Genomic DNA, 27,381 nt, shown 5'->3' on the forward strand with positions numbered 1-27,381 from the left:
TCATATTCGTTCCCATTAACATCTTCTTCCTCCGTTTTACTTCTATTATGGAGGTGTCGAGATATAATGGCTCATTCACTTAAAATTGAATGTAAGGGTTGATGGTTCGAATCCACGTCCGGCGCTAATGTCTTTCGGCAAGGCATTAATCCATACTTGCCACCCTCCGACCTGGTGAAAATGGAAAACTGGTGATTGCTGGGGTAATAATAAATGCAGGGCTTTCGGAAAGAAAATCATTGATGCTGATGAGGTTTCCATGATATTCTCCTTCTTCTCCATCTTCTTATAATTCTACTCCTTTTTCATTATCCTCTGCTCCTCTTTATATTCTACTCCTTTTTCTTGTTTTTCCCCCTCCTCCTGTCTATCTCTCTCTCTCTCTCTCTCTTTCTATTTCTCTATCTCTCTCTCTCTCTTTCTATCTCTCTCTCTCTCTCTCTCTCTCTTTCTATTTCTCTCTTCTGATTATTCCTCTCCTTTTATCTACCATTTCCCAAAATTAATATCCAGCTCCATTGACAAACTGCTTAAACGAATACGAACAGCAATATCTTGATAATGCAAAGCATATACTTTTAATCATTATAAAATTCCTTTTTTTTTATCAACATAACAATATCTAGAAAAATTATTTACTGTTAAATGTACATGTATAGTAAACAGAATGTGAAGAAAAAAAATAATACATTACGTATACATAGAACTTTTCAAACAGAAATGCTACTTCTGTCAAAGATTTTACAAACATTTTAGGGCCCTGTCTTAAAAAAATAGTTGCGATTGATCAAAATCGATCGCAAGTTGGCAGTCCCCTATCTCATATATACATATTTGCGATCGATATCAATCGCAAATAAGTTGTAATTAATACCAACTCTTTATAAGAAAGGGTCAAGGAATATATATATTGTCAGATGAACAAAACTGCTAGTATTCAAAACGAAAGGAGCAGGTAAAAATACATAAGGCAGAAAAAAAAGTAATCAGGAAGTCTGTCACAAAATGGTTTCTTCTCCTTCTTTTTCCACTTCTTCTTGCATCATGATACGAGCAAATTTGTTATTTAACTTAAGTTAAATAAAAGTTAAATAACAAATTTGCTCATATAAAAATAAACTGCGTGGCTTTAGTAGCCAAGCTGATATCAATTGTTATTAATCAATCACTTCGGGGAATCAGTTCCGTACCTTCGACTTTGTATGACATTCACTACTGTACTCCAAGTTAGGAAATAAATGGTTCATGATAGATTCATTAATTCAAACAAACTCAGTTTATCACCGACAAAAATAAGTTGTTCAAGTAAAACTCTGCATATCAAATTATTTTTGACGAAAAACCTGTATATCAAGTGATAATCGACGAAAAGTCAAAAATTTTGTGAGCAGAAATTTCGTCAAATTAGTTTGTTATGCAGAGTTTATTTAATAATAAAATTAACACCTTCTTTCATTTGATATATAGGGTTTTCATCAAATCGCAAACACTTCATACGAAATACTGAATTTCATGTTACTGGGCATTTAGCTTGGCATACTCCTCTACTCTAAAGTAGGTTGAAAGTAGTAAGTACTATCCTTTTATTGTTGTATCTAAGTTGGGGCTGCGGGCACGTCAAGCTACTTTGCTTATTTCTGTAGCCCTCCTGCATTTAATGTATGTTAATTATGCTTTCAATATATTTGTTTAATTTCGTTTATCATCTGTATAAAATTATATACACCTAAAATATTGTATAAATTATATTATGTTCATGAAAATGTATAATGAAAAGAAGGAAAAAGATGCAGAAACCAATGAATCAAATCAAAATCAAATCCTTTTAAACATACTTATAATTCGTCTTCTCATTCCACGACAATGATGTAAACTTTAATTTGTTTACAATAAGTGACATCGTTCTATGATGGATTGACACTTAAGATAAAACAAGGGTCTCCTCTTTGGTGAGTAGTCTCAGTCTCGGTTTCATATAAATGGGACCCCATCACGCACACTTTGAGAAATGTCCTTCCGGTGTGACGAGATGCAAATAAATGTACAATAATGAACCGCCATGTCTTTTATTTTATGTATTTTTGGTTCATGTTTCTACTTTCATACACTATACACCTATTATCGTTTGTATCTTTGTGTCATTGTCCAAGGAAAAATGTATAAGAATTTGTATTCATAAGTCATTCATTGATATTTATACTTTTATGTTTGTTTGTGCTCTCATACCCCGAGAGGGGGTCAACGAGTCAATACATTTCTAAAATTCTAAATTCTAATGCAATAGTCTTTTCGAGAAGGCAAGATGAGAATTGAACGTGTCTTTAAAGACACACAATCGTGGGTTCTCATTGAATGGGGGTCGACATCATTCGTGTATTAAACGAATACAAACAAGTATATATTAACTTGAGTGATCTTCACTTACGACACACGGGGCTTATGCAACAAAATGGACCCTCCTCTAAACGCTACATTACATCATCGTATATTTCCCTCAGCCGAAGGCTTTGTCTCAAGGGATTGGGGATAATTTCTTGCTGGGACATCCAGTTTGTTGTGTACAAGACATGTACGCCCATAAGATGGTAGACCTATTTCCAACAAGTCCGATGTAAGCGAATTATGAAATACTGCACATGGAAACTGCCTACCATTTTGTATTTTACAAAGATCAGTACTAAGGGTCTTCATACTGTTGCTTTGTCGCTACTATAGTAAAACAGGGAACCAGACAGGTTTGCTTGTTTTAGTCTTCAAAATGACCATGTTGATCATAAATTTGATCGAGAGTTAAGGCGCATCGAAAGGTGAACGGTCACATATTTTGTAGGTCAAGTTTGAGACAACTTCTTGCTTGAGGGTGTATCTTCGACAATTTCTGTGAGATTGGAATGGGGAAGATGGGAATTCGTCCATTTCCTGATCCAGTGGATAGCAAAAGCACCAGCTAAGACAATGAAAATGGTTCCTAAAGCGGCGTAGGCTAGTGACCCGATGACGGACGGTCTCGGCGTTGTGTCTGGAAAGAAGGAAATAGACGAATGGATTTAGAATGATCTTATTATTCATTATGCTTTATGAACAAATGCTTGCGGTCCAAACACCATTCCAGCAATTCATGACACTTCTTGTAGATACTCGCCTCACCTACCATCCCAGTATAGCTTCCTGAGTGAGCTGCCAAAGGAATTACCCAACCAAGTACAAGTACCAAGTATTACTATTATTATTGACGTTATTATTATTAGTAGTAGTATTGTTATAACCATCATTATAAATAATATTAAAGTTTAGCTAAATTCATTCGATTTTGTTTCGTTATAATTATATTGACTTAATTGTGTTTTATTTTATGTATTCAGTCATTTCTATACATGATAATGCCTAATTAAATAATTGAATTCGCATATATCAAACAAAAATGTAAATGTAAATATTATGTCTGAGGTGGGTGAACTTCGGAGAGTGAGCAATGTCGGGCATTTCTGTCATGCTAAGAGTTGTTTTCTTTGTTTCCATCAGTTTGTCTTCGTTAGGAAGAAATGAACGGACATGAGTATACATACAGTACAACCAAAAGTCATTACAAAAATAATTTAGGACAATGACTAAGATATTGTGACATACCAATCTGAGTTATTTCGTCCAAATATCAGTATAGAATGACGATTATCTGATTCAATTTATAACATTGCACACATGTAGACACGCATATGACTACTCAATAATTTTTGAATTATTTGTTTTGGTTAGAATGTTAATATTTATGATAAATTTGTTTATTTTTTTACTTTGTAAACAATACATTATTACTTGATTCCTTTCCTATATTTTCGGTACCTTTTATTTGTGCTAACAACCCAAATTTGAACTTGTGTTAAAACTTAAACTTGGAATACAAAAGAATAATAATCGTAGCGCATATCACATTATGATCTATTAAAAGTCTCTATGCGCTTCCAAATGCTATTGGATATCATTTCAGCGACTTTCATTGCTTTAGCTCCGGCAACCTACAAGAGTTCAAAAGTATTTTACTACAGATTTTCCCGTCTATGTTAACACTTTTGTGTATGCCATGTTGTGATGAACTAAAATCAAGCTGGCCAAACTCCGAGTATAGATGGCGCTGATAAAAAAATCAGGAAGAAACTGGGGAAACTTACAGCACTTGACGCCATTTGTATAAGCCCCACCATCACACAGGCCGTCCGTTGAGAAGTCCACCTGGCAGTCACCTAACCAATAAGCATCACTGCATGACACCTTACTGACTACGATCGGCAAGTTTTCTAGAACAGGCAAGTTTGTTGGCTAAAAGATAAAGAATAAAATTGGAATGTCGCAAAATTAAAAAGCAAAACTGAAGTAAGCAAACAAGATGAGATTCTTTGTCGCATAAGACAATGAGGCAAAAGACAACACATGAAACAAATATGGTAGATATAATGAATGAAAGGGAGTGAAAAATGAAGGCATTTGATAGGAATATGATGTTAAATTTGCTTGAACAAAAACATTTGAAATGTTAATATGTATAAGCCACTTCGATGAAAGCATTTGTACACATGCACCCTAAATATACACAGATCTGTTTTACATGGAGACGGCTAACTTTATACATTTTAGAGTAATCAATGCCTAATGGATTGAGATACTACCTGAATACCTTTCGTTTGCCTTCTTGAAAATAAAAGCTTCCACTTGTGACGGTATCACAGAATTTACAGCCCATGCATAACGATTGAATAAGTTTTGTGAACAGCAGTTATCCCGATGGATTTTGCAGTTTCGTACAAATAACCTTTATCTGCCCATTTGCAGGTATTATATCCGACGTGCCCTAATGTTCTACCTTACATAAAAATATATGTCACGAATACTGATATTACGGCTGAGGTATGTAAATTCGATAATACACTATCTGGTCTCTCTGGGAGCGGCAATGTGCAGAATTTGATGCACGTTGTTGATGGTCCATAATTTAATTTATACTGGGAATCTCGCTCAACAAGCCTAGCTTTTCTGAGATTCCCTTTTTTCCCCTCTCAATTAAATCAAGCAATTTAAAATCTGTTGTCTAATTCTCAAACATAAATGTACTTTGTAAACTTATTTGATTACGAATATACTTGTCATTATTTCGTTACTTGTATAATTCATTTGTTCTATTATACATTGCATTACTGTATGGTTTATATATGTCATTTAATTTGTGGATATTTGAGTGGAAAATAAATCAAATCAAATCAAATCAAATCAATTATATTTCCCATCTTTAACTTTCATCGGCTTCAATGGGCAAATAGAAAAAACAGGTGACCACCACAGTCAATTCAATTTTCAAGTTTCAGGTTTATTTATTTATTGCCACACTTCTCAAACAATTTTAACATAATAAGTTCAAAACATAATACAAATGAAGCACAAGTACTGTACAAATGTCACGTATCATAACATCGTAATAACTATTAAACAATATAGCCTGTATCATCAAATGATGAAAGAGAAACACTATTATTTTGTTTGTTTCAAGCTAAAGAATAAGTATGGGGGACCCAGAGTCACAATGTATAATATACCGCAAATAATATGACAGTCCAGGGTTTCGACAAATGGTGGAGATAAGGTTCAAAGTTTGTTTCACTTGAGAAGGGTACACTGTAGGATTCGACCGTCATTGTTGGTCAAACAGTTTTTTAGCGTTAAGTAACGCCTGGCTGGAATACTCCCCAGGGAGTGGAGATTGTGCACACAGTGTGTGCAGGCAAGTATTGAATCCAATGACCGTGGTAATAGTATACCTGTAAAGCGCTTTATAGAGACATTGTTAGATGTATTAAGCGCTATATAAAAGCGGAATATAATAATTATTATTAAGGGCAAAAAATCGTCCTAACACATTTCTAAAAACCCACGGTGGTGATCGAAAAACAAACACTTTACCTTGCCGCCGTAATGGTATCCATATTCGTCGCATATCATCGAAGCCGTGCGGTCGTCCATGTTGCAAACGCCCCCCAAAACACGGGTACGAGTCTGTTGTCGCTGTACGGCCAGCACCAGGCCATTGGGAGCGATAGTGTATAAAAGAGTTTTGTACTGGCCGATGTGGGTGATCAGTTCGTAGAATTGTTGTGGAGTGATGTCTAGAAAGAAATAAATCAAGGGAAGAAGGGTAAGAAATATTTCGTAAAGCATCGACATTAACAGCGGACTGAACGTGATCAAGGCCTGTGGTGGAGGTGGGGGTACTTCCGCAAAACCGTCATCTAAATTCTGGGACATCCCATTGAAATATGTATAAAATTAACAATTATTTATATGGGATTTATATACGAACTAATCTCTTAAAACATGTTGTATAGAATAAATTAGTATTTCTACTGGATTTCTATACGAATTAAGACTTATGGCGCCACGAGGAATTGGGCCCAGAACGCCTTTGTGAACTAGTCGGAGAAGCGGGATGACCGACCATATTATGTTCTCATGGAATTTCGCAAATCATGCTAGTTAAAAAGTAATCAATATTTAGGTCAAAATTAATCCTAAATCTCAAGACGATATGTATCAAGTTAGTGAAATGTAGCATAGCAAATAATCATAGGCGCATATGTCCCGTCCTGGTTATGTTTAAGTTGCCCCTTCATTTTGCATTTTGCCATCAAGGGGCGACATACATCGGACTCTGGCTTTTCATGATTGCATTATACATTAATTTTTTCAAATACCATGCCAGCAGGACGACCTGCAGTATGTCATATTGATTAAAGTACACGTATAAATGAAATGTATGCACATATTTATCGGTTCATACATCGGATTCTGGCTCTTCATGATTGCATTATACATTAATTTTTTTCAAATACCATGCCAGCAGGACGACCTGCAGTATGTAATATTGATTAAAGTACACGTATAAATGAAATGTATGCACATATTTATCGGTTCACGCATCAGCTGAAATTCGTATTTTCAAAATGCGATCCTACCACAAACTGCTCCGGCCCATTGCCCACAATATCCGCCATATTTTGTGTAGTTGCAGGTCAAGAGGGATTCCTCACTTCCGTTGCAAGCGAAGTCGGTCCCAACGGTGAGGAAAGTCTCCCTCTCTGGTTTGTTCAAGGATATGTCAGGATCATACAAGTCACCGTTGAAGATCAATGCATATCCTTCAGTAAACCCCAACTGTCTGCAGGTGACCAAAGCATCCACTGCGTCCCATCCGTCATTGCAGATGTTCCTCCATTCACCTTCCACGTTGACCTGGACAGCGCCCTCTTTATCTGAAGATCCTCCATACAAGCGGATTGAACTGCCAGTGACTACTTCAAATTTAAAATGACAAGAACGGAATCGAAAAGAGCAAAAATTACTCCCAAATTCCCTTTAAATAGGAGGTCTATACATCAATTCATATAGGATACGAGGGGGTTAAGTTATCCATTTTTAATTGAAATCTTTTTGTCTTATTTATTATACTTAAAAACAGGACCAGCTTACAGAAATTATATCTTTGCAGTAAGTTTGATAGACAGAATTTTTGATCTTCAGGAACTTTTATAATAAGCAGACATTATTTATTATATATATATATATATGAAGATGAAAACAGTTTGATTCTGCAAATACAAAGGTTTATTTCTTCATTAATTCATTAAAACTCTTTTAAAAGGAAATGGCCCCTCTTCCTATCATGTATTCAATTGTTATCATCATTCTCACCAATGTTTGCATGGGCTATTTCTTTCCCCAAAAGAGTTATACAGGAAATATCTGAGGCATCATTTGTTATCCTCATTTATTGTGAGGCCTAAAATGCGCAGAGCAGTGGGTGAAATGTTATACTATGTTATGTTATGCTATGCACGATTCGAACGCATTGGTGACTTGAAGAGAGGGTTGAGTTCTGAAAAGACTAAAACAAAACAAAAAAATATATATATATAAAGACCCATGTGGAATAACAAAATCCCCGAGGAAAGGATTGCGTGCTCTCCAAAGTCCATTATGCTTGGAATATGACTTAAAATAGCCAACAAACATGTTTTGAGGAAACGCTCAAGACATGCCACTCGACGTGTGTGAGGTCCAGTACTGTCCCACATATCCATTCCTGTGTGTAGTGTTTTTCAATTGTAGGTTTATGTGATTTTGAGCAAGAATGGGTGCATCTCTGAATACATTGATGAATCAAGAACCTCAATATACACAATTGTTATTTACTACAAATCTACCTTTCTAAATAGCAAGCTTTCCCACTGCAGTCGTTTGACCAGAACTTATTATATGCTGGCTTAGTTCGATAAAAAGATGATAGATCTATCAAAGTAATGTAAGCTTTACATATGTATTCTAGCACAGCATAATGTATATAGCCTGTGATCTACGATTGCTTGTTTTATTCATTTTGCTATATTTTACAATATCGATCATTACTATAATCATATTAGTATGTTATTTCGGATTGCGTTTACAATGTATCTTTCATTTGTTATTAAGAGCCAAACGTATGGTGAATAAACTTACTCGTGCCCATGCCGATTACTAGAAGGTGCAACACATGTAAGTTGATCATTTGACTCCACGCTGATACTGCCATGATTTAATCACGCTGTATTTCAAAGGAATTTAAGGTCGATTCCAAGTAGAAAAAAACAATGTTACACGTCTGTACATATCATCCTTACCACCACCACCACCATTAACACCACCAATGTGAATACAACATGGCGTGTATACTATCGAAAACACTCTATGTTCATGTGCAATTTGCAAGTATATTTTGCACATACAACAGTAAAATAGAAGAACGTCATTGCAACAATAATAAACCTGCCCTTCACCTCAGTTGTGTCTATTGCGCTTTGATCAATACATGCTTGTATATCACATTTCTAATTTATTGCATGCGAAAACTGCTACCCTACTATATCTGTTTCATGGTTGAATAAACTGCAGTATGCACTTTTACGTTTTCTCTCTTTCTCTGTATTAACCTGTTTTTTTTTCTTCTCTCTCTCTACGTGTATATACCCGCACCCCCCCCCCTCTCTCTCTCTCTCTTTCTCTCTCTACCTGTCTCGCTGTCGGACTCTCTGTCTTTCTCTTTCTCTCTCGATCTCGATCTCTTTCTCGACAGGCCTATCTCTCTCTCTCTCTCTCTCTCATTCTATTAAGCATCGTTTGTTATTGGAATTATAGCTGGTGGGAAATTTTAAATGTCTATTTTTCTGACTCGCACTGTATTTGGAGTCAAAATAAACAAAAACATATTGTGTATTAAAGTCTTGAAACCCCTTCATATTAATGGTCACCTCATTTGTATAGGTATTTGTCTAATTCATCAGTGAGGACGTGAAAAGGTAATTGTCAAGCCTCATTTTGGCATGTTTTAGACTTAATTTCAACATTAAAAGTATCGAAGGTTATGCTCAAAGACTTCGTTCCCTTGCAAATCTAGAAACTCAAAAGGTTAGTTATCGGGCAATTGACGTCACTTCCTGGTAAAATTGTGGCCGTGCGCCCATGACAATTTGAAGTGAAATACGGCAAATCGACGTGAAGATATAGATTAGGCATGTAGTTTTCATATCCCTATGAATTTCCAATATCCCTACAAATCCCCTTTTCCCTCTTAAACTTATGTTTGGTGATACTTTCAAAAGAATGTGCATTATTATTATCATATGAGATGGCAATCACGGCCATTACAAAATCAGATTTAAAATCAATTAAAAAATGTATCCAAATAAGCACACAATAGAAAAGTTATTTCTACAAAAATTCACAATTACAATTGGAATGGCAACATTCATTGCATGAAAAGAAAGATAATGTATATTATAATGTATAATATATAGTACAAGGCTTATATATAAAGCTATTCTCAGGTTTCGTTAACAAACAATGGATACATATATCAAATGAGACTTATGCTGTCAGATATAGTACTGAACACATATTTAACATTACATGAAGTGATTACATTTGGTAAATTATTTTGAAAAAGTAATTGCCTTATAAATGTTTTGTCAGGTGTTCTGAAAGTGTGATTCTGCACACACACACAAAATATACCGGAAGAATAATAGGGCCCAGAAAATAGCATAAAATGCTTATCATGTCCGTTACCTTTTTTATTTATTTATTTATTTATGCATGCATGTTCACAATTTCACAATTCATTGAAGTTAACATCACATGAAAAATTAATATAAGATGACAAATCATTTTCAATTTTACAATACATTTGAATTAACTTCACGTGAAAAAGAATATAACATTGCTTTATCAAAGACAAGTTGCAACTTATATACAGTTTGAAGAATGAACACACAAAGGTGATGAAACATAAGCAAATAGAGCTTGAATCTTTACAACACCTTTCAAATATATAATATATGACAAATAAAATTCCTAAAGTTTTGTAGTGAACTATTTACACTAGTTACAAAGTTTTTTTGTTTTTTTTAATTAAATTTCGTTAAGCCTAGTAACAAAATTATGTTAGATTTAATTAGAACTGATAAATAGATTATAATGTAAGTAATATCTTACATCTGTGAAATGATAATACATTTGAGTGCTCTTTTAAAGGAGTTTGTTGATTTTATATTTCGAATATCATTAGGTAAAGAATTCCATACATCTGGACCTCTGTGTCTGATTGATTTCTGGGCTAATGTAGTGTGAGGATTGACCACATGTAAATTCGATGACTGTCTTGTTGAATACGAATGAACCGTGTTATTAGGTTGGAACATTGAAGATAATGACGTAGGTAATAATTTGATATCAAAACGGAAAATAAAAATGGCAATTTGGAGGAAGTTAATATCATCAATCTTTAAGCATTTCAGTTTAACAAATAGTGGGGTAGCATGGTCACGATAACCAGCTCGGGTACATGTGCGTACAGCTTTCTTTTGTAACAGAAGAATATTATTAGTCACACACTTGGATGTTGCCCACAAAATATTACAATAAGAGATGTGTGGTAAAATTAGACTATTATATAGCATAAGTAATATTCTATCAGAAACAAAACATTTTATTCTATACAGTACGCCAATATTTCTGGAGATTGGAGTAACAATGTGTTTTACATGGTCGCTCCAGTCAAGTTTTTCATTGATATAGACACCAAGGAATTTCGTACATGTCTTTCTCTCTAAAGAAGTATCATCTAGTTTAATATTAAGAGCAAGGTTGTCATTAGATTTTCTACCTCTAAAATTAATATAATTTGTTTTAAGAACATTGAGAGAGAGCACATTACTTCTAAACCATAAAGTCAACTTTGGTAGTTCCGAATTTAGTTTCTCTTCAAGAGTGTTGATTTCGCGATGAGACAAGAAAACACTCGTATCATCTGTGAAATAAGGTATAATTTAACCCTAATAAGGCCGGGCTATTTGAAGTCTTACTACAGCCGGGGGGGGGGGGGGCATTATGGCCCCCCCCCCCCTAAGATCTCGGCCGTGAAAGGGCCGATCTCCGCGAAAATTTGCACGCATGTCAAGTGAAGTGTACAGAACAATATGATAATTTCAATTTTTTGAAAAAAAATCACTCATTTGCATATTTATGGTAATTTATGCAAATAACGTCATAAAATCAAATTCTTTTTCACTACATATATTCATTAGACCATTTGGAACAATAATACGACAAAAAAATTGGAAGAGCCAGCTTATTCCTTATGTTATCTCTTGTTTTGATAATTTCTTATGTATTTCATTGTTTTTTTAACTTATTTATGTTATTGTTTTTTTGTTTTTTTTATTTCTTCCTACAATTCAACTATTTTGACTCACAAAACAACCACCTAAATTTTAAACAAGACCCAATAACCAATGTTTGATCTATTTTTAGGAAAAATGACATTCCCGTATGTTTTGTACACAAATCACAAAAATGAGCGATTTTCGGGCTGACATGCAAAGACAAAAGGTCACGTGACCTTGTAACTATAGGTCCGATTTTTTTTTTTTTTTTTTTAAAGATGCGCAAGACTCTTAAGAAAAAAGTCAGCGAGCGGCGAGGCGCCATCCATATGCGTTCTCGAACAATCAGAAAAATCCATAATGCCCCCCCCCCGGCCTTATTAGGGTTAAAGTTTTAGATACATTACAAATATCATTGATATAAATAGAAATATTAATGGGCCCAGGATGGATCCCTGCGGAACACCTTTAAAGTAGAGTATCTTAAAATTTAACAATTTGTGTACATATATATATATATATATATATATACAAATATATATGACTTGTTGAATACAGGTACATGTTTATACTTAAGCTACATAATATTCTATGTACATGTTTGTGTGTTTAGTACAAAGCCTAAACTTATATAAATAGACATTCTGTATAATATAATACAGTGAAATATCATAACTGTCTACAAATATAGAGTATATGTTTATTGTCTAATAAAGGAAAGAAGTTTGGTTAAAAGGTGAACACAGTTATTCTATTAACATTTGTGCCGTTAGAGTACTACGAAAACAAAGAAGCTTTTTTCCCCGTAGGAACAAAGGTAAATCATTCCAGAAGCAAATGCCTCTGTATGACACAGAAAATGTACCTTGTGTTGTTCTTACTTTAGGAATACTTAGCTTTTTATTTTATTTTTGTCGTGTCTCATATCTGTGCTATATGAAAGAGCCGTACTAAATAGGGGACTGTGGCAATCTATTATTCAATAATTGATGCATAACAACGAAAATAGATATATAGTTTATGTAATTGATACACAATCAATAATTTTAACTCCTGGAATATTGGTTTTGAATGTGCCCGAAAGGAAATAAATGTTAAAGCTCTGAGTGCCATCTTTGGCTTAAGAATAAATATTTCATATTAATTTCATAACTGCTTCCCAAAACTTCAATTCCATTTGTAATATGTGGTTGAAATAATGTTTTATACAATAACAATAAAATATTTCTAGGTACAAACTGTCTTAATCTATATAATACACCAACCTTTTTTCTAATACACTTATTGACTCTTTCAATATAAGACTTCCAAGTCAAGTGTTGTTATTTATGGATTCCTACGAATTTTTGTGTCGACTATTTTCAATACTTCCTCTTACAGGTTAAAATAGTTAGTTTTTAACAAATTTACTGTAAGATTATTCATTTTACACCACACGCTTTCATCTGTAGTAATGAACCATGTCTATCATAATTGACAAACTGAAATCTTTCATAAAGATAATCTTTAAACTACTCATGTGGCAGTCAACTACTAATACCAGTATTGTGTGGTCTATCGTATCAAAAGCTTTCTGAAAATCTAGGAATACGCCTACGGTTATACTACCCTTATCCAAAGGTTTTATATCATTAACTAAATTAATTAACGCCAACTTTGTACTATTGTTTACGAAAACCATATTTGTTGTTATACAAGACACTATTCATTTCAAGATAATCAAGTAGCCTCTTATTTATTAACTTCTCACATACTTTTGCCAACGAAGACAACACTTAGATTGGTCGGTAATTACCTGGTATTTCTCTCACCACTTTTTTTTTAAAAATAGGTGTTACTTTAGCTACTTTCATCGCCTCTGAAACAAGACCCAACACGAATAATTGGTTAAAAATATAAGCCAATGGTCTTGCAACTAAATAAGCAGCATCATATCTTTTAGCAATCTAGCTGGAATATTATCGTAACCACATGCTTTCTTTAGATTCAAAGTGAATAAAAGATCTTAAACCTCAAAATTTGTAATCGGTTTCCAAAACATGGAGTCTGTTGCTTCATTACTAAGGTAATGTCTAAATGTGCTATTATCATCTTATTACCCCGACTCTAGCGAACATGTGCCGGATAACCAGTAGTCCAGTGGGTAGTATACATTATTGTCGTATACGACAGTGACAACGCCAATCCGACTCCACAAAAACTCCAGGCTTACCTTATTCGCCATTCGATGTAGTTTTTGGTGCTACCAGTTGTGGTCTTGCGTCGGTTTCGTTGGTGTAACCGATGTATTAGGAAAAGTTGTTCGCTGAGTGCTGCTGTAGTGGTAATGTCCAGGAGTTTGCACTAGCAATGTTTGCTTTATTGAAAATGAGACACAAACACTTCGGTTCGTAGGAGTAAACAGCTTCGTATCATTCATCAGGAGTGTTCATGGCATTCGGGGTGAGGAACTGATAAAGTTTTTGGTTTCCGCAAAATCCTAGACACGCCAAACGCACCAGCAATGAGGATAAGAATAGAAGCCACACCGAGGAAAGCCAGAGACCCGAAGACAGATGGTTGCAACTTTGTGTCTTAAGGAGAAAAAAAAGAAGAATACAATGTTCTGACATACCGCACATTCGAACCGAGTTGCATATCTGAACGAGCCTTTAGAGAGCTTTTCATTTTGCTATCAACGGCGTGTCAAAGACCTGACGCTTTGTTTGTAACTGCAGAAGACCCAGTGCAACTCTACAGCTTAGAATCATTAAGATGTACATGTTTCGTTATAGTTCGCAACTCTTTACATATAACATCAAATCAAATATATTGGGTAAAAAAGAGTTGTCCAGCATCAACCTTATTCTGGTAGGACTATATCCTTAAGCCAAATTGGGTAATATAATGACCGGTTAGTGTGAAAAAGGGAAGAATTACTTCATAATAGGCTAAATATTAGCCGAATTGCGGTAGCAAAACATGCCTATAGTTGTGTAGACACATCACCATCTAAGCATATTTTTAATTAGCATTTCTAAGAGTACAATGCATTGTATACGTTATTGTAATTGCGGCATACGAGTCATCGTAATCAGTAGCACGAAATATCAAGATTTGGCTATTTTGCATCATTGGCACGAAAATATTAGGATTCAGACTGTTGCAGGTGTAAAGAGAATGAAATAACACGATCAAATTATTGTTGTCTAACTAGGACCACGGAAATAGTAAAGTTACCAACAGAATGCATGACAAAAAATTACACGTATAAGGATAAATCTGACAAAGAGCGTTTTGTGTTTAATACAGCTAAACGGCCAATAGCAGAGATATGACAAAGAGGAGTGCACTGTATTAGAACTTTTCATTCATATCAAGATACAACAATTGTTTTCTTATGTATCGTTTTTTATTGTTTTCTTAATTGTCTATGTTTTTGCTACTTCAGTTGTTATTCTAATTGGCAGCTTTAAGCATCATGTTATTAAAGGCACACTGTCCTACTTGTAGCTACTTGCTCCCTCTATATAGAAAACTTCCCCAATCGGTGCCTGTTGGTCCCCCGTGATCCTCTTTTTCTTATGTTAAATGAGAGCTGAGTTAATGAGATAGCCACCTGTCACAGTTACCTCGCTGGCTCGCTGTGTGGTCTAATCCCTTCTGGCTTAAGTAGTAAAGCCTCCCTTTAAAGGAACAACCTATTAATGTGTGCGTGCGGATGTGTGAGTGTTTATGTTTCTTTGGTGACTTGTCTCAGTGCTCCAATATGACAAATATTGCATTTAGGGTATAACGAGCTCTACCATAATAAAAACAACTTAAATGCCTGTTCCTATACTCACAACATTCGACGCTATTGTATTGAACACCGGCAGGACACACTCCGTCCTTTGTATATACCACGTCACAACTCGGAAGGAATGTTGCGTCAATACAAGTTAATGTGTGAATCAGCTTAGGTATGTTGGGTATGGATGGCAATTGGATTACCTATAAAATGGAGGGGGAAAGGACATTAATAAAGAAGGGTATTAAAGACTACAATCAAACCTAACAGTTCCTTGACTTCCTAATACTTCCATAATCCATATAGGTCATTTCTAAAAAACCCGCAAATGCATCATTTCACTCAATTATGCTTGAATACTTTGATTGGTATTGTGCAAATGGTGGAGCCCACCCCCCCCCCCTTAAAAAACACAACAACAACACTACTTTGGTGACAAAGAGTAATTTAACCCATGGAGAATCCTCGTTTAAATAATCAATTTCTGTATAAGCAACCGCTGAATACATCATCTTTTGTCATGGCTATAATGGTTAGAGAAGACATTTTTATCTGGTATGTTATTATAATTATTATAATTGTATTAAATATATATTACGACTAATGTATTTTACTTAATAAAACATGAAAAGAAAATTAAACAAATGAAGTAATAAACGAATTAATAAATTAATGATAGAAAAATTATTTTTTTAAAAGAAATAAATGAATAATGAAATTGAAAATGAATTAGATAATACATACATACATAAATTGTTTAACGAAACAAATAAACAACTTCATGTCGATAATCTACCTTGCCACCCTTGTGATACCCTTGATAGTCACATATCAACATTGCCGCTCTCTTGTCCATGTTACATATATCGCCTGTAATTTGAACTCTGTCGGCGTTATACCTAGAGTAATAGCTAACCGGAGACAACACCCGGCCAGTCGATGTCCCCGAAAATGTGGGGACAGTGTAGCGTTGAAGACGACTGGAACGCCTGGACTGTATGAAATCATCCATCAATATACCGAATTCTTTGGTGGTGATACCTTTATTTAATCATATTGAGAAAATGTAAGAGAAGATGGTGAATTATTGGGCTATTTCGTAGACATCGGGTATAAACAAAATCAAGCTAAACATTAGATATGAAATCGTGTCACAACGATGTGCGTTCAATGACGCACGTGTAAGAAGTATTAAAAAAGTACCATGGTAACCATGGTATCAAATTCATTGTTTGATGACCTTATGTTTATCATTGTTTGATACTATGATTACCATGGTTACCGTGGTTACCATGGTGGATGGTAATTTGGACAAAAAAACATGGTTACCATGATACTTTCTTATAAGGGGTAGCTTCTGTAATAGTGGAGATAGGTAGGGCGAAAGAAAGGCCACCAAAACGGCCCAAGGATCAAAACCGTGTCGATGTGCTATTTTAGTGCCCTTTGTGGGGCATTAATCTTCATTACTGTCATTCATGACTTAAGGGCGTAGGTCCCCTAGTTGATAAGTATAGTATCATACACATGCTTTGGCAGCCACGCAAAACACACATTGTCAAATTATTATTCAATAAAATCTGAGAATGTATACTATTATCCAGATCTATTATTTTAAAATTATTTTTAAAATAATTCCATAAATTGGGGTAAAACAAAAATATTCCAACTATATGAGCGAAAGTGTATTAAAATGTGTGTTTTTAAAGGATCTAAGACAAAGTTACCGGATCTCTCTAAAGCCAATTGTGCGAGTAGTTGGAATAAGCGGGCACTTATGGACAATAGTGAGTGGGAAGGTTTCTAGCTATGACACACGTCGAATGTAACATAAATGTACCAATCATCACCTTAAAGATACTGTGTCCCTTTTGCAGCCAACATCAAATTCTGTAGAACTTTGCAGGAATTATGACTTTGTCATGTATGTCCTAGTTGTGAAATGTAAACGTTAGCAGTGTCCTTATACAATTGTGCAATGAAACCCGTTTACTTGCTAGACTTCACTGTCAGACACTATTGAGGGAAGTTCTAAATTAGTATTATCTTTCAAATGCCGTTGAAATTTAACCTTTTCATTTGTTTGGCCTGCAAATGGGACATAGTACCTTTAAGAAAAATGTTTATCATTTTTCTCTCAAAAATGTCCAATCATATATCCGCCCCAGATATAACAATTGCACATAATATGTTTTACATAAACTATGTACAAAACAAATCTTCCCCTTCGTCAATAACGAACAAGATAGAAATACATGAAACTTCTGTGCAGAACTAGGAGAGGACTTCGAAATATGCGTCAAGGGAGGTGGGCTACATTTGCCGTAATATCGCTTCCCTTCCACTTTAACTATTTATCGGATCATGGGCTGCTTTGACGGAGTAGAGATATGAAACCACGAACATATGCATGCCTCACATATTCGACATTTCTTTTTTTTCATAATTAATAATTCGAACTTGTACCTTGATAATAGTGGGTTCCTGTATAGCGCACATGTCTGGCAGTGCCATTCAATTCCTGGCACTTCATGATTATAACACCGGCTTAAGCACTGCTTCCATGAGAGCGCTCATGGCCAAGGGGCTCGGTGTAAAAATGTCAGAGGTAAAAATGTCAGAGGTAAAAATGTCAGAGGAAAATATGTCAGAGGTAAAAATGTCAGAGGTAAAAATGTCAGAGGTAAAAATGTCAGAGGTAAAAATGTCAGAGGTAAAAATGTCAGAGGTAAAAATGTCAGAGAAAAAATGTCAGAGGTAAAAATGTCAGAGGTAAAAATGTCAGAGGTAAAAATGTCAGAGGAAAAAAATAAAAACAAAATCATGTGGCAAGTTTGTTATGGTTACACCCGGGTTATATATTAGGCTTATCGAAAAAGAACAGCGAGGGATATTCTGCAGTTGTTATTTCACCGCTGCTTTGTTTTCCACTTTCCCAGTTTAAATTTATTTACCTTTTGACCCCGAATGGTGACTTTTTTGCCCGATTATTGCCGAAGGAAGACGAGGGGGGGGGGTATTCTTCTTCTGGGGCACGGTGACCCGGCTGCTCTCCCCCTTCCTCTTATATTATGCTTTGCTAATAAATCCTTCCGAACAGTGGTCAATGCCTAGGCAGAGCAGGCAGACTAATGGGACATGGTTTCTACTCCGAGTTTCGCGCCTTGCAAGCAATCATCAGGCAATTGATAGCATTTTTAAACATGATTATCCTACAACCTTGGTGCAAATACCCCTAAAATAAGACTTAACTAATAAAATTCAATTAGAATTACTCATGAGTAATTTTTATTATATTGTATTCAGGTATTGTATTAGTTAAGTCTTATTTTGAGCGTATTTGTACCAAGGTTGCAGAGGAATCATGTAAGAATGCTATCAGTTGTCTGATGATCGCTTGCAAGGCGTGAAACTCGGAGTAGCAATTATGCATGTCCTATTAGTCTGCCTTATTCAATATTTATATACCGGTATATTATGCTTTTGTAAAAGCAAATGGTACTGGTACACTGAGCAAACTTCTGGGGAAAAAGATTTCTAAAATCGAGAAGTTTGGCCATGTTTTATAGGCTGAGTTGTCGCTCCATGCATGGTGTAATTATTAAATAAAAAGAAAAATCAGTACAGCCCCCAAAATAGGATCAGATATCTATGAACCTTCCCCCCCCCCCCCCCCCCCCCCCCCCCACTTCTCCTTCATTTTTGAAGATTGTTGGACATTTTAACTGCGTGGCAATGGCTAATATTATATGTAATTTCCAATAAATGCATATTTCCGACAATTCCACTTTCTTGTGGGCTTGGTATTTTGATACTCTGAAACAAAGCAGAAAGCCATGTTATCAATGCTAACCCATCACATTCCCGAAGTGCGCGCGTTGCAGTAAAATATTGTCGATTACTATTGCAGTATAAAATAGTCTGGGAGAAAATCAATAAGCAGCTTTGTTAATCCGATACAAAGCAGAAAGCCGCCCTTGGTACATCAATTAAAGAGAAGGTTGAGTTAAAGGTGAACAATAATTTGTGAGCGTTTATCATTCTTATTATGCAAGTGTGGAAGAACATCAAAGAAAAAAGTTATTCCCTGAAAATCTATTTCAAATGACTTCATATCTCAGATATGACTTTACTTTACCAAGACTTTACCAAGACTGGGCCAAAGTTTTTATCATTTTGATGACTCCACACCAATACTTACATGTTTATGCTAGATGAGCAACCTTTTCTGATTGCTTCCACACCGTTTCTTTCACAATGCAATCGCAAGACCAGAACTCAACTTTATCTTTAAATGCCAACCGCACCATCACATTCCAGAGAAGCGCGCGCTTTGCAGAGTTTCGGTTTAAGTTACATCGTTATTTATATAATGATGTGCAAAAAAGTTGATAGTGGATTACTATTGAGGTATAAATAGTCTGGGAGAACAGCAATGGGCATCAATTATTCCCTCGACATGAACGTATAAATATCAAAAAGGACAAACGACATGCGATGGAGGTAATTGCATTAAATAAGGGTGGAATGAAGGTCATATAATGAGGGGCATATGTACACAAAAGTATTTGAGGGCAAGGTGTCCATTCTTTGGAAGTGTGTGAGGCGTACACGTGGGTGCAACGGAACCTTAAAAAGAGATCTCAATCGGGCCCAACCGCGCACAGCCAACCCACACAACCATGACGTTGACCTAGTAGGAGCGGAGATAGCAAAAGCGCGGCAGCAAATGAAGGCACGGACCTCGACCACCAACGACACGCCCAAACAAATATATACGGATACGGTGAGAAATCTGCCTAGAGAAGTACAGGGAAATCTGCCAAGCCGCACCGTTATGGAGCCTGCAACTCTAGCAGAATTGAACATGGATCCCGAACTAACGATGACGGATGGGCCCAACCCAACGCAGTTCCTCCTCTACGACAACGGTCCCCAAGCTCGGAGTAGAATGATTGCGTTCGCCACAGAGGAGTGGATTATTTTGACGAAATGCGTCGTAGTGACACGCCCTTATAAGGGGTCACACATGTCGGAGGGTTTAAAATGGGGATGAGCTTCTGAATCGAGACGGTCTTTTACTTTTTGCAGCGGGTTTTTAGTTTTCGGAGCGAGTTTTCACTTTTCGGGCGACTGCTTGTTTTTTCTCATTCTTACTCCACTTCCTTTGCCGCCATGAGGTGCTAAAGCTTTAGCAGAGTTCGGGGCGCCCAGCCTATATATGTAACTTTTCGTGATTCCTCGTGATTATATGTAATTATTTGTACTAAATGCACTACTCACTTTAACACTTGACTTTTGTCGAGAACTTTCATTTCTTCGTTTGGACTTTGTTCGTCTCTGGAACGTTACACGGGCTAGCTAGTTGTAGGCTGCCACCGGCTAAACCGGTCCGAGTCACAAACATTAACACATCAACCAATTAAAAATATTAAAAAATGTTAGACATTCATACATAATAAATATGCAAGCCTGATCACAAAAAAAAATAAATTTCAAAAATCTATTTTCCACATTGTATTATCCTCAGGACATGTACGAAATACAACACACAGCCATTTATAAAATTTACATTATGGAAGAAATGAATATAATAGACTAGCCTATGCAGTAGCTGTACGTCTCGACATTCTATGTGATAAAAGTGCTGAGATATTATGACGGTACTTATGACGGCACTTTTTGCTTGTACCTCTGATATTTTTACCTCTGACATTTTTACCTCTGACATTTTTTCCTTTGACATTTTTACCTCTGACATTTTTACCTGGCACCGGCCTAAGTGCCCATTTAGGCTACCTCACCTGGTAGAGTGTGGCAATTGTGGATCTATATATTGTCAAGGAATAGCTACGACGGGCATTCGAACTCCGTAACTTGTATCAACTATGCAACGACACCTCTACAAACAGTTATATAATTACTATATTAACCACGACATCTGAAAATCATACCTACCACATGCGACTCCGGCGTGGCCTGGACAATAATAAGTCGTCTTGTTGTATTTGCAGGATAACAAAGAATTTTCGGTGCCGTTGCAGGCGAATTCGTTTCCCTCGATCAGGGACCTCTCTGCCTCGATAGAGAAAGGCGGCGGTGGTGTTGGCGTGACTGTGAGAAGATAACTCTGTCTTTGAAGGCCTTCGTTCCACACCTGGGCATATCCATCATCAAATCCCAGTTCTCTGCAGACCACCAGAGCATCCAGTGCGTCCCACTCGGTTCTGCAGATGGCCTTCCAAACACCTCTGACGTTGACCTGCACGAGTCCCTCCTTATCCGAAGCTCCCCCGTGGAGGCGAATGGAATCCCTACTACCAGCAATAACTTCGATTCAGATCGAGGGAAAAATGAAAGAATTCAATGAACACCGTCGCAAAGACTTTCGAGAAATTACCTTTAAGTGACTCGGTAACATTGTTGAAGGTAGATGAAAAAACTTTGTAATTTTTGCTTTTACTGTACTAACCCTCTAACAGGCAAAAAAATCCTGAGAAAATTCTCAAACCACAAAGATATTTATGATTTTTTTTTAAGGCGTCACTGTGCAACAACCTCTAACCGTAAATTCTCCAAACCATTTTTGAATTTTCCCAACCGTTTTTCCTTGAAAATAAGACAGACTTTTTTCATGCATGTCAATACTTAAATGTCTGGAATGGTATATAGAGCCAATTCATTGCATTTTGACGATTTTGACGATGCATGTCACATGCATTTGATATGCATGTGACACCTGTTCTACACATTTTTAAATAATAGCAGTGAAGGGATGTTCCTTTGTCTGCCACAGCAATTGTTGAGGGTAGAATGAGGAACTGTATATTGTGTCCTCTTTCTTTGTCCGTCATGTTCATAGTGTTTAGAACTCCGGGGAATAAAAATTAATCGTTGATGGGGAAGAATCATTCCAAACATTGTAATTTACTATTTAATCATGTACTTTCTATTGTGAAACGAACAAATAAACAAATAGAAATAATGATGAATACTACTAACGACACGATTACAACAACAACAAAAAAATCACCTGTAGAAATGTGATTTTTTTTTTTTATTACAAACGGTGTATTACGTAATCTGAACATCTTGTCTTTGGGGTAGACAATGACATATTGAAATTTCCCTCTTGTTAATTTGACGAAGTTCGTTGCTGTCGTGTTGAATATAACACCCCAATCAGCTATAGCTAGAGGAGAGACCCAAGGATAACAGTGATAACAAATCAATAATGATAATATCAATTTTTGTTAAGGTCTATACAGTAATACGACATGATAATTTTAAATTAGGTTATCAGGAATATCTCCTTTTGTTTGGGGGGGGGGTTAAATGTTTGTATTGAAAAACATACTTTTAATTCAATTTTAATTGGGTTGACAGAATCAACACCCAATAAACAAAACACTAAAAAGTAACCTCTTTTGGGAGTGTATTTTAAGTGATTTTAAAGTATGGTGCCTTTTGAACTAAATTTAAACGTTATCGACACGTGCTTTCATTTAAACAAAAAAGGTACTCCTGTTCACGTTTTCATCTAACCTAAAAACCACCAATTTATCACGCGACTGGAGTAACGTGATTCCACTTACCTCTGTAAATCACGTGTTTATGACCAAATAACCACTTGACCAAGCAACGAGTTTTTTGTCCGTTAACCGATGGTGGTGATAAATAAGTAATTATTTGGTCTTGTAAGCACCTTAATCGATTGGTTTCACAGGTTATCCAAGGTTGATGGTAATAATCACGTTACTTACACCGGCTAATCGTCTTATTGTTCTGTCCGTGAATCACTGGTTATATTAAATTAGTAACTCTGAGGTGTCTTACACACCTCTTTAAATGGTTTCAAAGTTACCATAACTTTCTTGGTTATGATCACGTAGCTAAAACTGATAACTAATCTAAGCTGTGAATCCGTGATATTTAGGTGTGAAAAATTTGTAATTATTAGGTGTCTTAAAACACCTATTTAAATGGTAGTCAAAGTTGCCAGCAGTTCCGCGGTGATGATCTCGTGACTCAAACGGATTATTAATCTAAGTTGGGCATAAGTGACTTTTAGGTGTGAAAAATTAGTAATTATTAGGTGTCTTAAAACACCCTTTTAAATGGTTTCAAAGTTACCATAACTTTATTGGTGATGATCACGTAGCTAAAACTGATTACTAATCTAAGCTGTGAATTCGTGATATTTAGGTGTGAAAAATTAGAAATTATTAGGTGTCTTAAAACACCTATGTAAATGGTAGTCAAAGTTGCCAGCAGTTCCGCGGTGATGATCTCGTGACTCAAACGGATTATTAATCTAAGCTGGGTATTCCGTGATTTCCAGGTGTGAAAAATGAGTTATTCTTGGGTGTCTTGATGGTTTCACAGTTACCATTTAAGTTCCGTGGTGATAATCCCGTGTCTGTTGGCATATTTCTATTTTCACCAGTTGATAACTGATTGTTCGCATCTTTACATTGCACCAGTTGATAACCGGTCTGTGTGCATATTTCCAGTTGCACCAGGTGATGACTGCTGGCTGACTGTTGGCATGTTTCCAGTTGAACCAGCTGACACAAATTAATTTGCATATTGAATATGGGGTGCGTGCAGATCTATGTTTTTTAATCAGTTTATCTGAATTTAGAGCATATTTCTTAATTACTGATGATTTAGTTATATGCAATTCATTTCGAAAATACTACAAATATAAATTACCAGTTATTAGGACATTTCGCTACTTCGTATAAATTACATTTAATTAAACATGAATAAGGAAAACATTAACTAGAACTAAAATAATTTCAATAAAATACAAGTATATGAAAAAAATTCGATTAATTAATTATGTAAGTCTACTTATTACCAATGCCTTTACATTGGAAATACAGACGTACCAGTATTGAAGTGTTGTTGCTGTTCAACTGGTTGGAAGTTTTACCAAATTGTTCTAATGGCTCAGCTAGACCAGTTGAATTATAACTGGTCTGGATCAACTGGATCATTTAGCCCATTTCAATTTCTGGGGTTACCAGTTGGCATTAACTGGTTCATCAACTGGACTAGTTGCAACTAACTTTCTCCTCTGGGATGTTTGCAACCACCCCCCCCCCCCCCCCCCCCTCTAATCCCAAACTGCTTCCGGCGCGCCTGGACGTAATTATGGAAGATCCAAAACACGATGTTCAGAAACGGGATGAGAACGTCATTATTTTGGTTTATTTATGGTGTAACATTTGCGTAATTATCGGGTTGAACGCGGGTTACAGTAATATATTTCCTCTTCAACGTAATATTCACGTGAATTTCACGCACATATTTTGACTAAAACAAACACTAACGCTTCACGTGTTTTTGTGACGCGATAATTTCGTTTATGAAGATGTAATTTCATAACCAAAAAAACACGGGAGTATTAGGTTTCCAAACCATGGTCTCCAAGGTAGGGATAATCACGTTATATAATGGTGATATTGCAGTGACAATTGCGTGATTTAGTGTACGTGTGTTTTAAGTGACCTAGTGCAACAAACGTATTAACACATTTACGTAAATGTCCGGTGTTTGAAGAACGTAACTCTCCTCAAGTCGATACCTTGATATTGACGTGATTTTCACGTGATTTTTTTTATTGGGGCAATGATGTGACATGTATTACACTATTTCCGTCAAAAATACCTTAAGTATTACACTTATAATTGTCCGGCTGCATTTTGTGTAGCAAACTTCTTGCAAATGCCTGCGTTTGATGTCTTTATACACTGTCGCTCATATAGTTCGAATATTTTTGTTTTACCCCAATTCATGGAATTATTTTAAAAATAATTTTAAAATAATAGATCTAGGTAATAGTATACCTTCTCAGATTTTATTGAATAATATTTGCCAATGTGTGTTTTGTGTGACTGCTAAAGCATGTCATGCTACTTTGCCTATCAAATAGGGGACCTACGCCCTTAAGTCATAAATGACAGTAATGAGGAGTAATGCAACACAAAGGAAAACTAATAAAGCACATCGACACGGGTTTGATCCTGGGGCCTCACCGTTAGGAGACCATCGCTTTTTCACTGAACCATGACTGTAAGCAGCGGGGGCTAGGGTAGGGGGCAGTTTCCATAAATTAAAAAAACAAAGAAAATGCAATAAATTTTCAATAATTTATTGCATTTTACCCCGATTCCCAACATAAACAAATCCTATGTGTGCCCATGCCTTGAGCCATAATGCATGTCCGTCCAGAGAATTTGTTTATGTTGGGGACCGGGGTAAAATGCAATAAATTATTGAAAATTTATTGCTTTTTTCTGTTTTTTAATTTATATATGGAATCTGCCCCTACCCTAGCCCCCGCTGCGTACAGTCATGGTTCATTGACAAAGCAATGGCCTCGTAACTGTGAGACCCCATGATCAAAACCGTGTCGATGTGCTATATTAGTGTCCTTTTGTGGGGCATTAATCCTCATTACTGTCATTTATGACTTAAGGGCGTAGGTCCCCTATTTGATCAGCATAGTAGCATACACATGCTTTAGCAGTCACGCAAAACACACATTGGCAAACTATTACTCAATAAAACCTGAGAATGTATAGTATTATTTAGATCTATTATTTTTTAATTATTTTTAAAATAATTCCATAAAGTGGGGTAAAACAAAAATATTCCAACTATATGACCGACAGTGTACTATCCACCCAAATCACAATGACGTATCAAAGTACACGAGACCCTATTTGCTTGACGTACATGTAGGACTGCATCTTGATGCGACATTCGACATAATGCATGTCATGGTAATATTTAACAGACATGAATGTATTTGTGTTAATTTTTCAATAATAAAGCTTTCGGTCGATTTAAGTCAAAAATCATTGTTTTATAGCATAATGAATATCTTGACCTTGAGGGGGAGCTATACAACATAAAGAGTTTATTATTTACAATTTCAAAACTTTAGACTCGATTTCAACTGCGACAACGATCACTAAATATTTTAGGATTGCATATGTTTCGAATATGTTCATTTGAACCGAATTCATGACCCCATACCAAAACGTTGTATTACCTTTAATATAGAACGATTCTTTTCCACATTCTCCTAAGGAGTAAGGAGGTAATCTTTGCCCCTTCCAATCGTTTTGAGTTCTAACATCAACAATAACCTGGTTTGGGCTTCTTTGGCAACTTCAAACGAAACCAAAGTTACATGTCTACTCACACGTTGCGTGTCTGAACAGATTATGTAAGCAGTGAAATTATATTTTGCAAGCAGGTTTTCATGCATCTCTCAAAGGTATAATGAAGGCATCCTAATATTCGCGGTTATAATTATATGCTATTTGGTGCACATTTCTCTCCAATGTCCAGGCGAAAGCTCTTAACCCCTGCCCCCATCATGTTATCTACGTTCATACCACTTACGTGTATATGTGCAGAGTACGAAGAGAAGCCCTGATCTTAGGACACTATTCCATACCTTCAGCGCCATTTTGATGCACGACCTATACGAAGTATTATATTGATGTACATGTAAATGTACTGCTTGTATATGTTGTCAGACGGCACATGAGTTCAGCCGTTTGTGTATGCGTTTCCCGTTCTGTCTGCCTATATATACGCGTTATATATGTATGTACAAGCTATCGAACGGAGTCGGTTTATTCGGTTAATTCGTAATATGGAACGCTAAAAAATAATTCTAAAATGTTGAAACCGATACAAAAACAGGCCGTTGTAACCAGAGTCTGGTATTGTCTACTCTCTCTCTCTCTCTCTTTATATATATATATATATATATGTGTGTATAAATATATCTCTTCATATCACCCCTCTCTCTCTATCTCTCTCTCTCTCCCACAGTGTCCAGTTTGATTTATA

General features: G+C 35.9%; 2 protein-coding genes across 2 annotated transcripts; both read right to left on the minus strand.

The window, feature by feature from the left end:
• Positions 1-2,437: 2,437 nt before the first annotated feature.
• LOC576097 (deleted in malignant brain tumors 1 protein-like) lies at positions 2,438-8,843 on the minus strand. Its single transcript, XM_011668906.2, has 5 exons — positions 8,536-8,843; positions 6,996-7,334; positions 5,947-6,149; positions 4,167-4,314; positions 2,438-3,019 (listed from the first exon to the last, which is right to left on the minus strand). The coding sequence occupies exons 1-5, from the start codon at positions 8,606-8,608 to the stop codon at positions 2,832-2,834; spliced, it is 951 nt and encodes a 316-aa protein (XP_011667208.1). The 5' UTR covers positions 8,609-8,843; the 3' UTR covers positions 2,438-2,831.
• A 4,828-nt stretch (positions 8,844-13,671) lies between these two features.
• On the minus strand, positions 13,672-27,113 carry LOC100892473 (deleted in malignant brain tumors 1 protein). Its single transcript, XM_030977451.1, has 5 exons — positions 26,926-27,113; positions 21,463-21,834; positions 16,301-16,545; positions 15,560-15,707; positions 13,672-14,308 (listed from the first exon to the last, which is right to left on the minus strand). The coding sequence occupies exons 1-5, from the start codon at positions 26,990-26,992 to the stop codon at positions 14,154-14,156; spliced, it is 987 nt and encodes a 328-aa protein (XP_030833311.1). The 5' UTR covers positions 26,993-27,113; the 3' UTR covers positions 13,672-14,153.
• Between the last annotated feature and the right edge of the window lie 268 nt (positions 27,114-27,381).

This window comes from Strongylocentrotus purpuratus, unplaced genomic scaffold, assembly GCF_000002235.5.
Source record: "Strongylocentrotus purpuratus isolate Spur 01 unplaced genomic scaffold, Spur_5.0 spur5_scaffold_9, whole genome shotgun sequence".
In the NCBI taxonomy this organism is placed as follows: domain Eukaryota; kingdom Metazoa; phylum Echinodermata; class Echinoidea; order Camarodonta; family Strongylocentrotidae; genus Strongylocentrotus; species Strongylocentrotus purpuratus.

What these genes read in the sequence shown, in the direction of transcription:
- LOC576097 (XM_011668906.2), bottom strand. Translation starts at nt 8,608, where the DNA reads ATGGCAGTATCAGCGTGGAGTCAAATGATCAACTTACATGTGTTGCAC. An exon ending in ATGGGCCGGAGCAGTTTGTG is followed by an intron (nt 6,150 to 6,995) that starts GTAGGATCGCAT and finishes ATTTCTTTCTAG; the next exon opens with ACATCACTCCACAACAATTC. An exon ending in TACAAATGGCGTCAAGTGCT is followed by an intron (nt 3,020 to 4,166) that starts GTAAGTTTCCCC and finishes CCTTCTTTCCAG; the next exon opens with ACACAACGCCGAGACCGTCC.
- LOC100892473 (XM_030977451.1), bottom strand. Translation starts at nt 26,992, where the DNA reads ATGGCGCTGAAGGTATGGAATAGTGTCCTAAGATCAGGGCTTCTCTTC. An exon ending in GGTATCACAAGGGTGGCAAG is followed by an intron (nt 15,708 to 16,300) that starts GTAGATTATCGA and finishes TCCATTTTATAG; the next exon opens with GTAATCCAATTGCCATCCAT. An exon ending in ATACAATAGCGTCGAATGTT is followed by an intron (nt 14,309 to 15,559) that starts GTGAGTATAGGA and finishes TTTCTCCTTAAG; the next exon opens with ACACAAAGTTGCAACCATCT.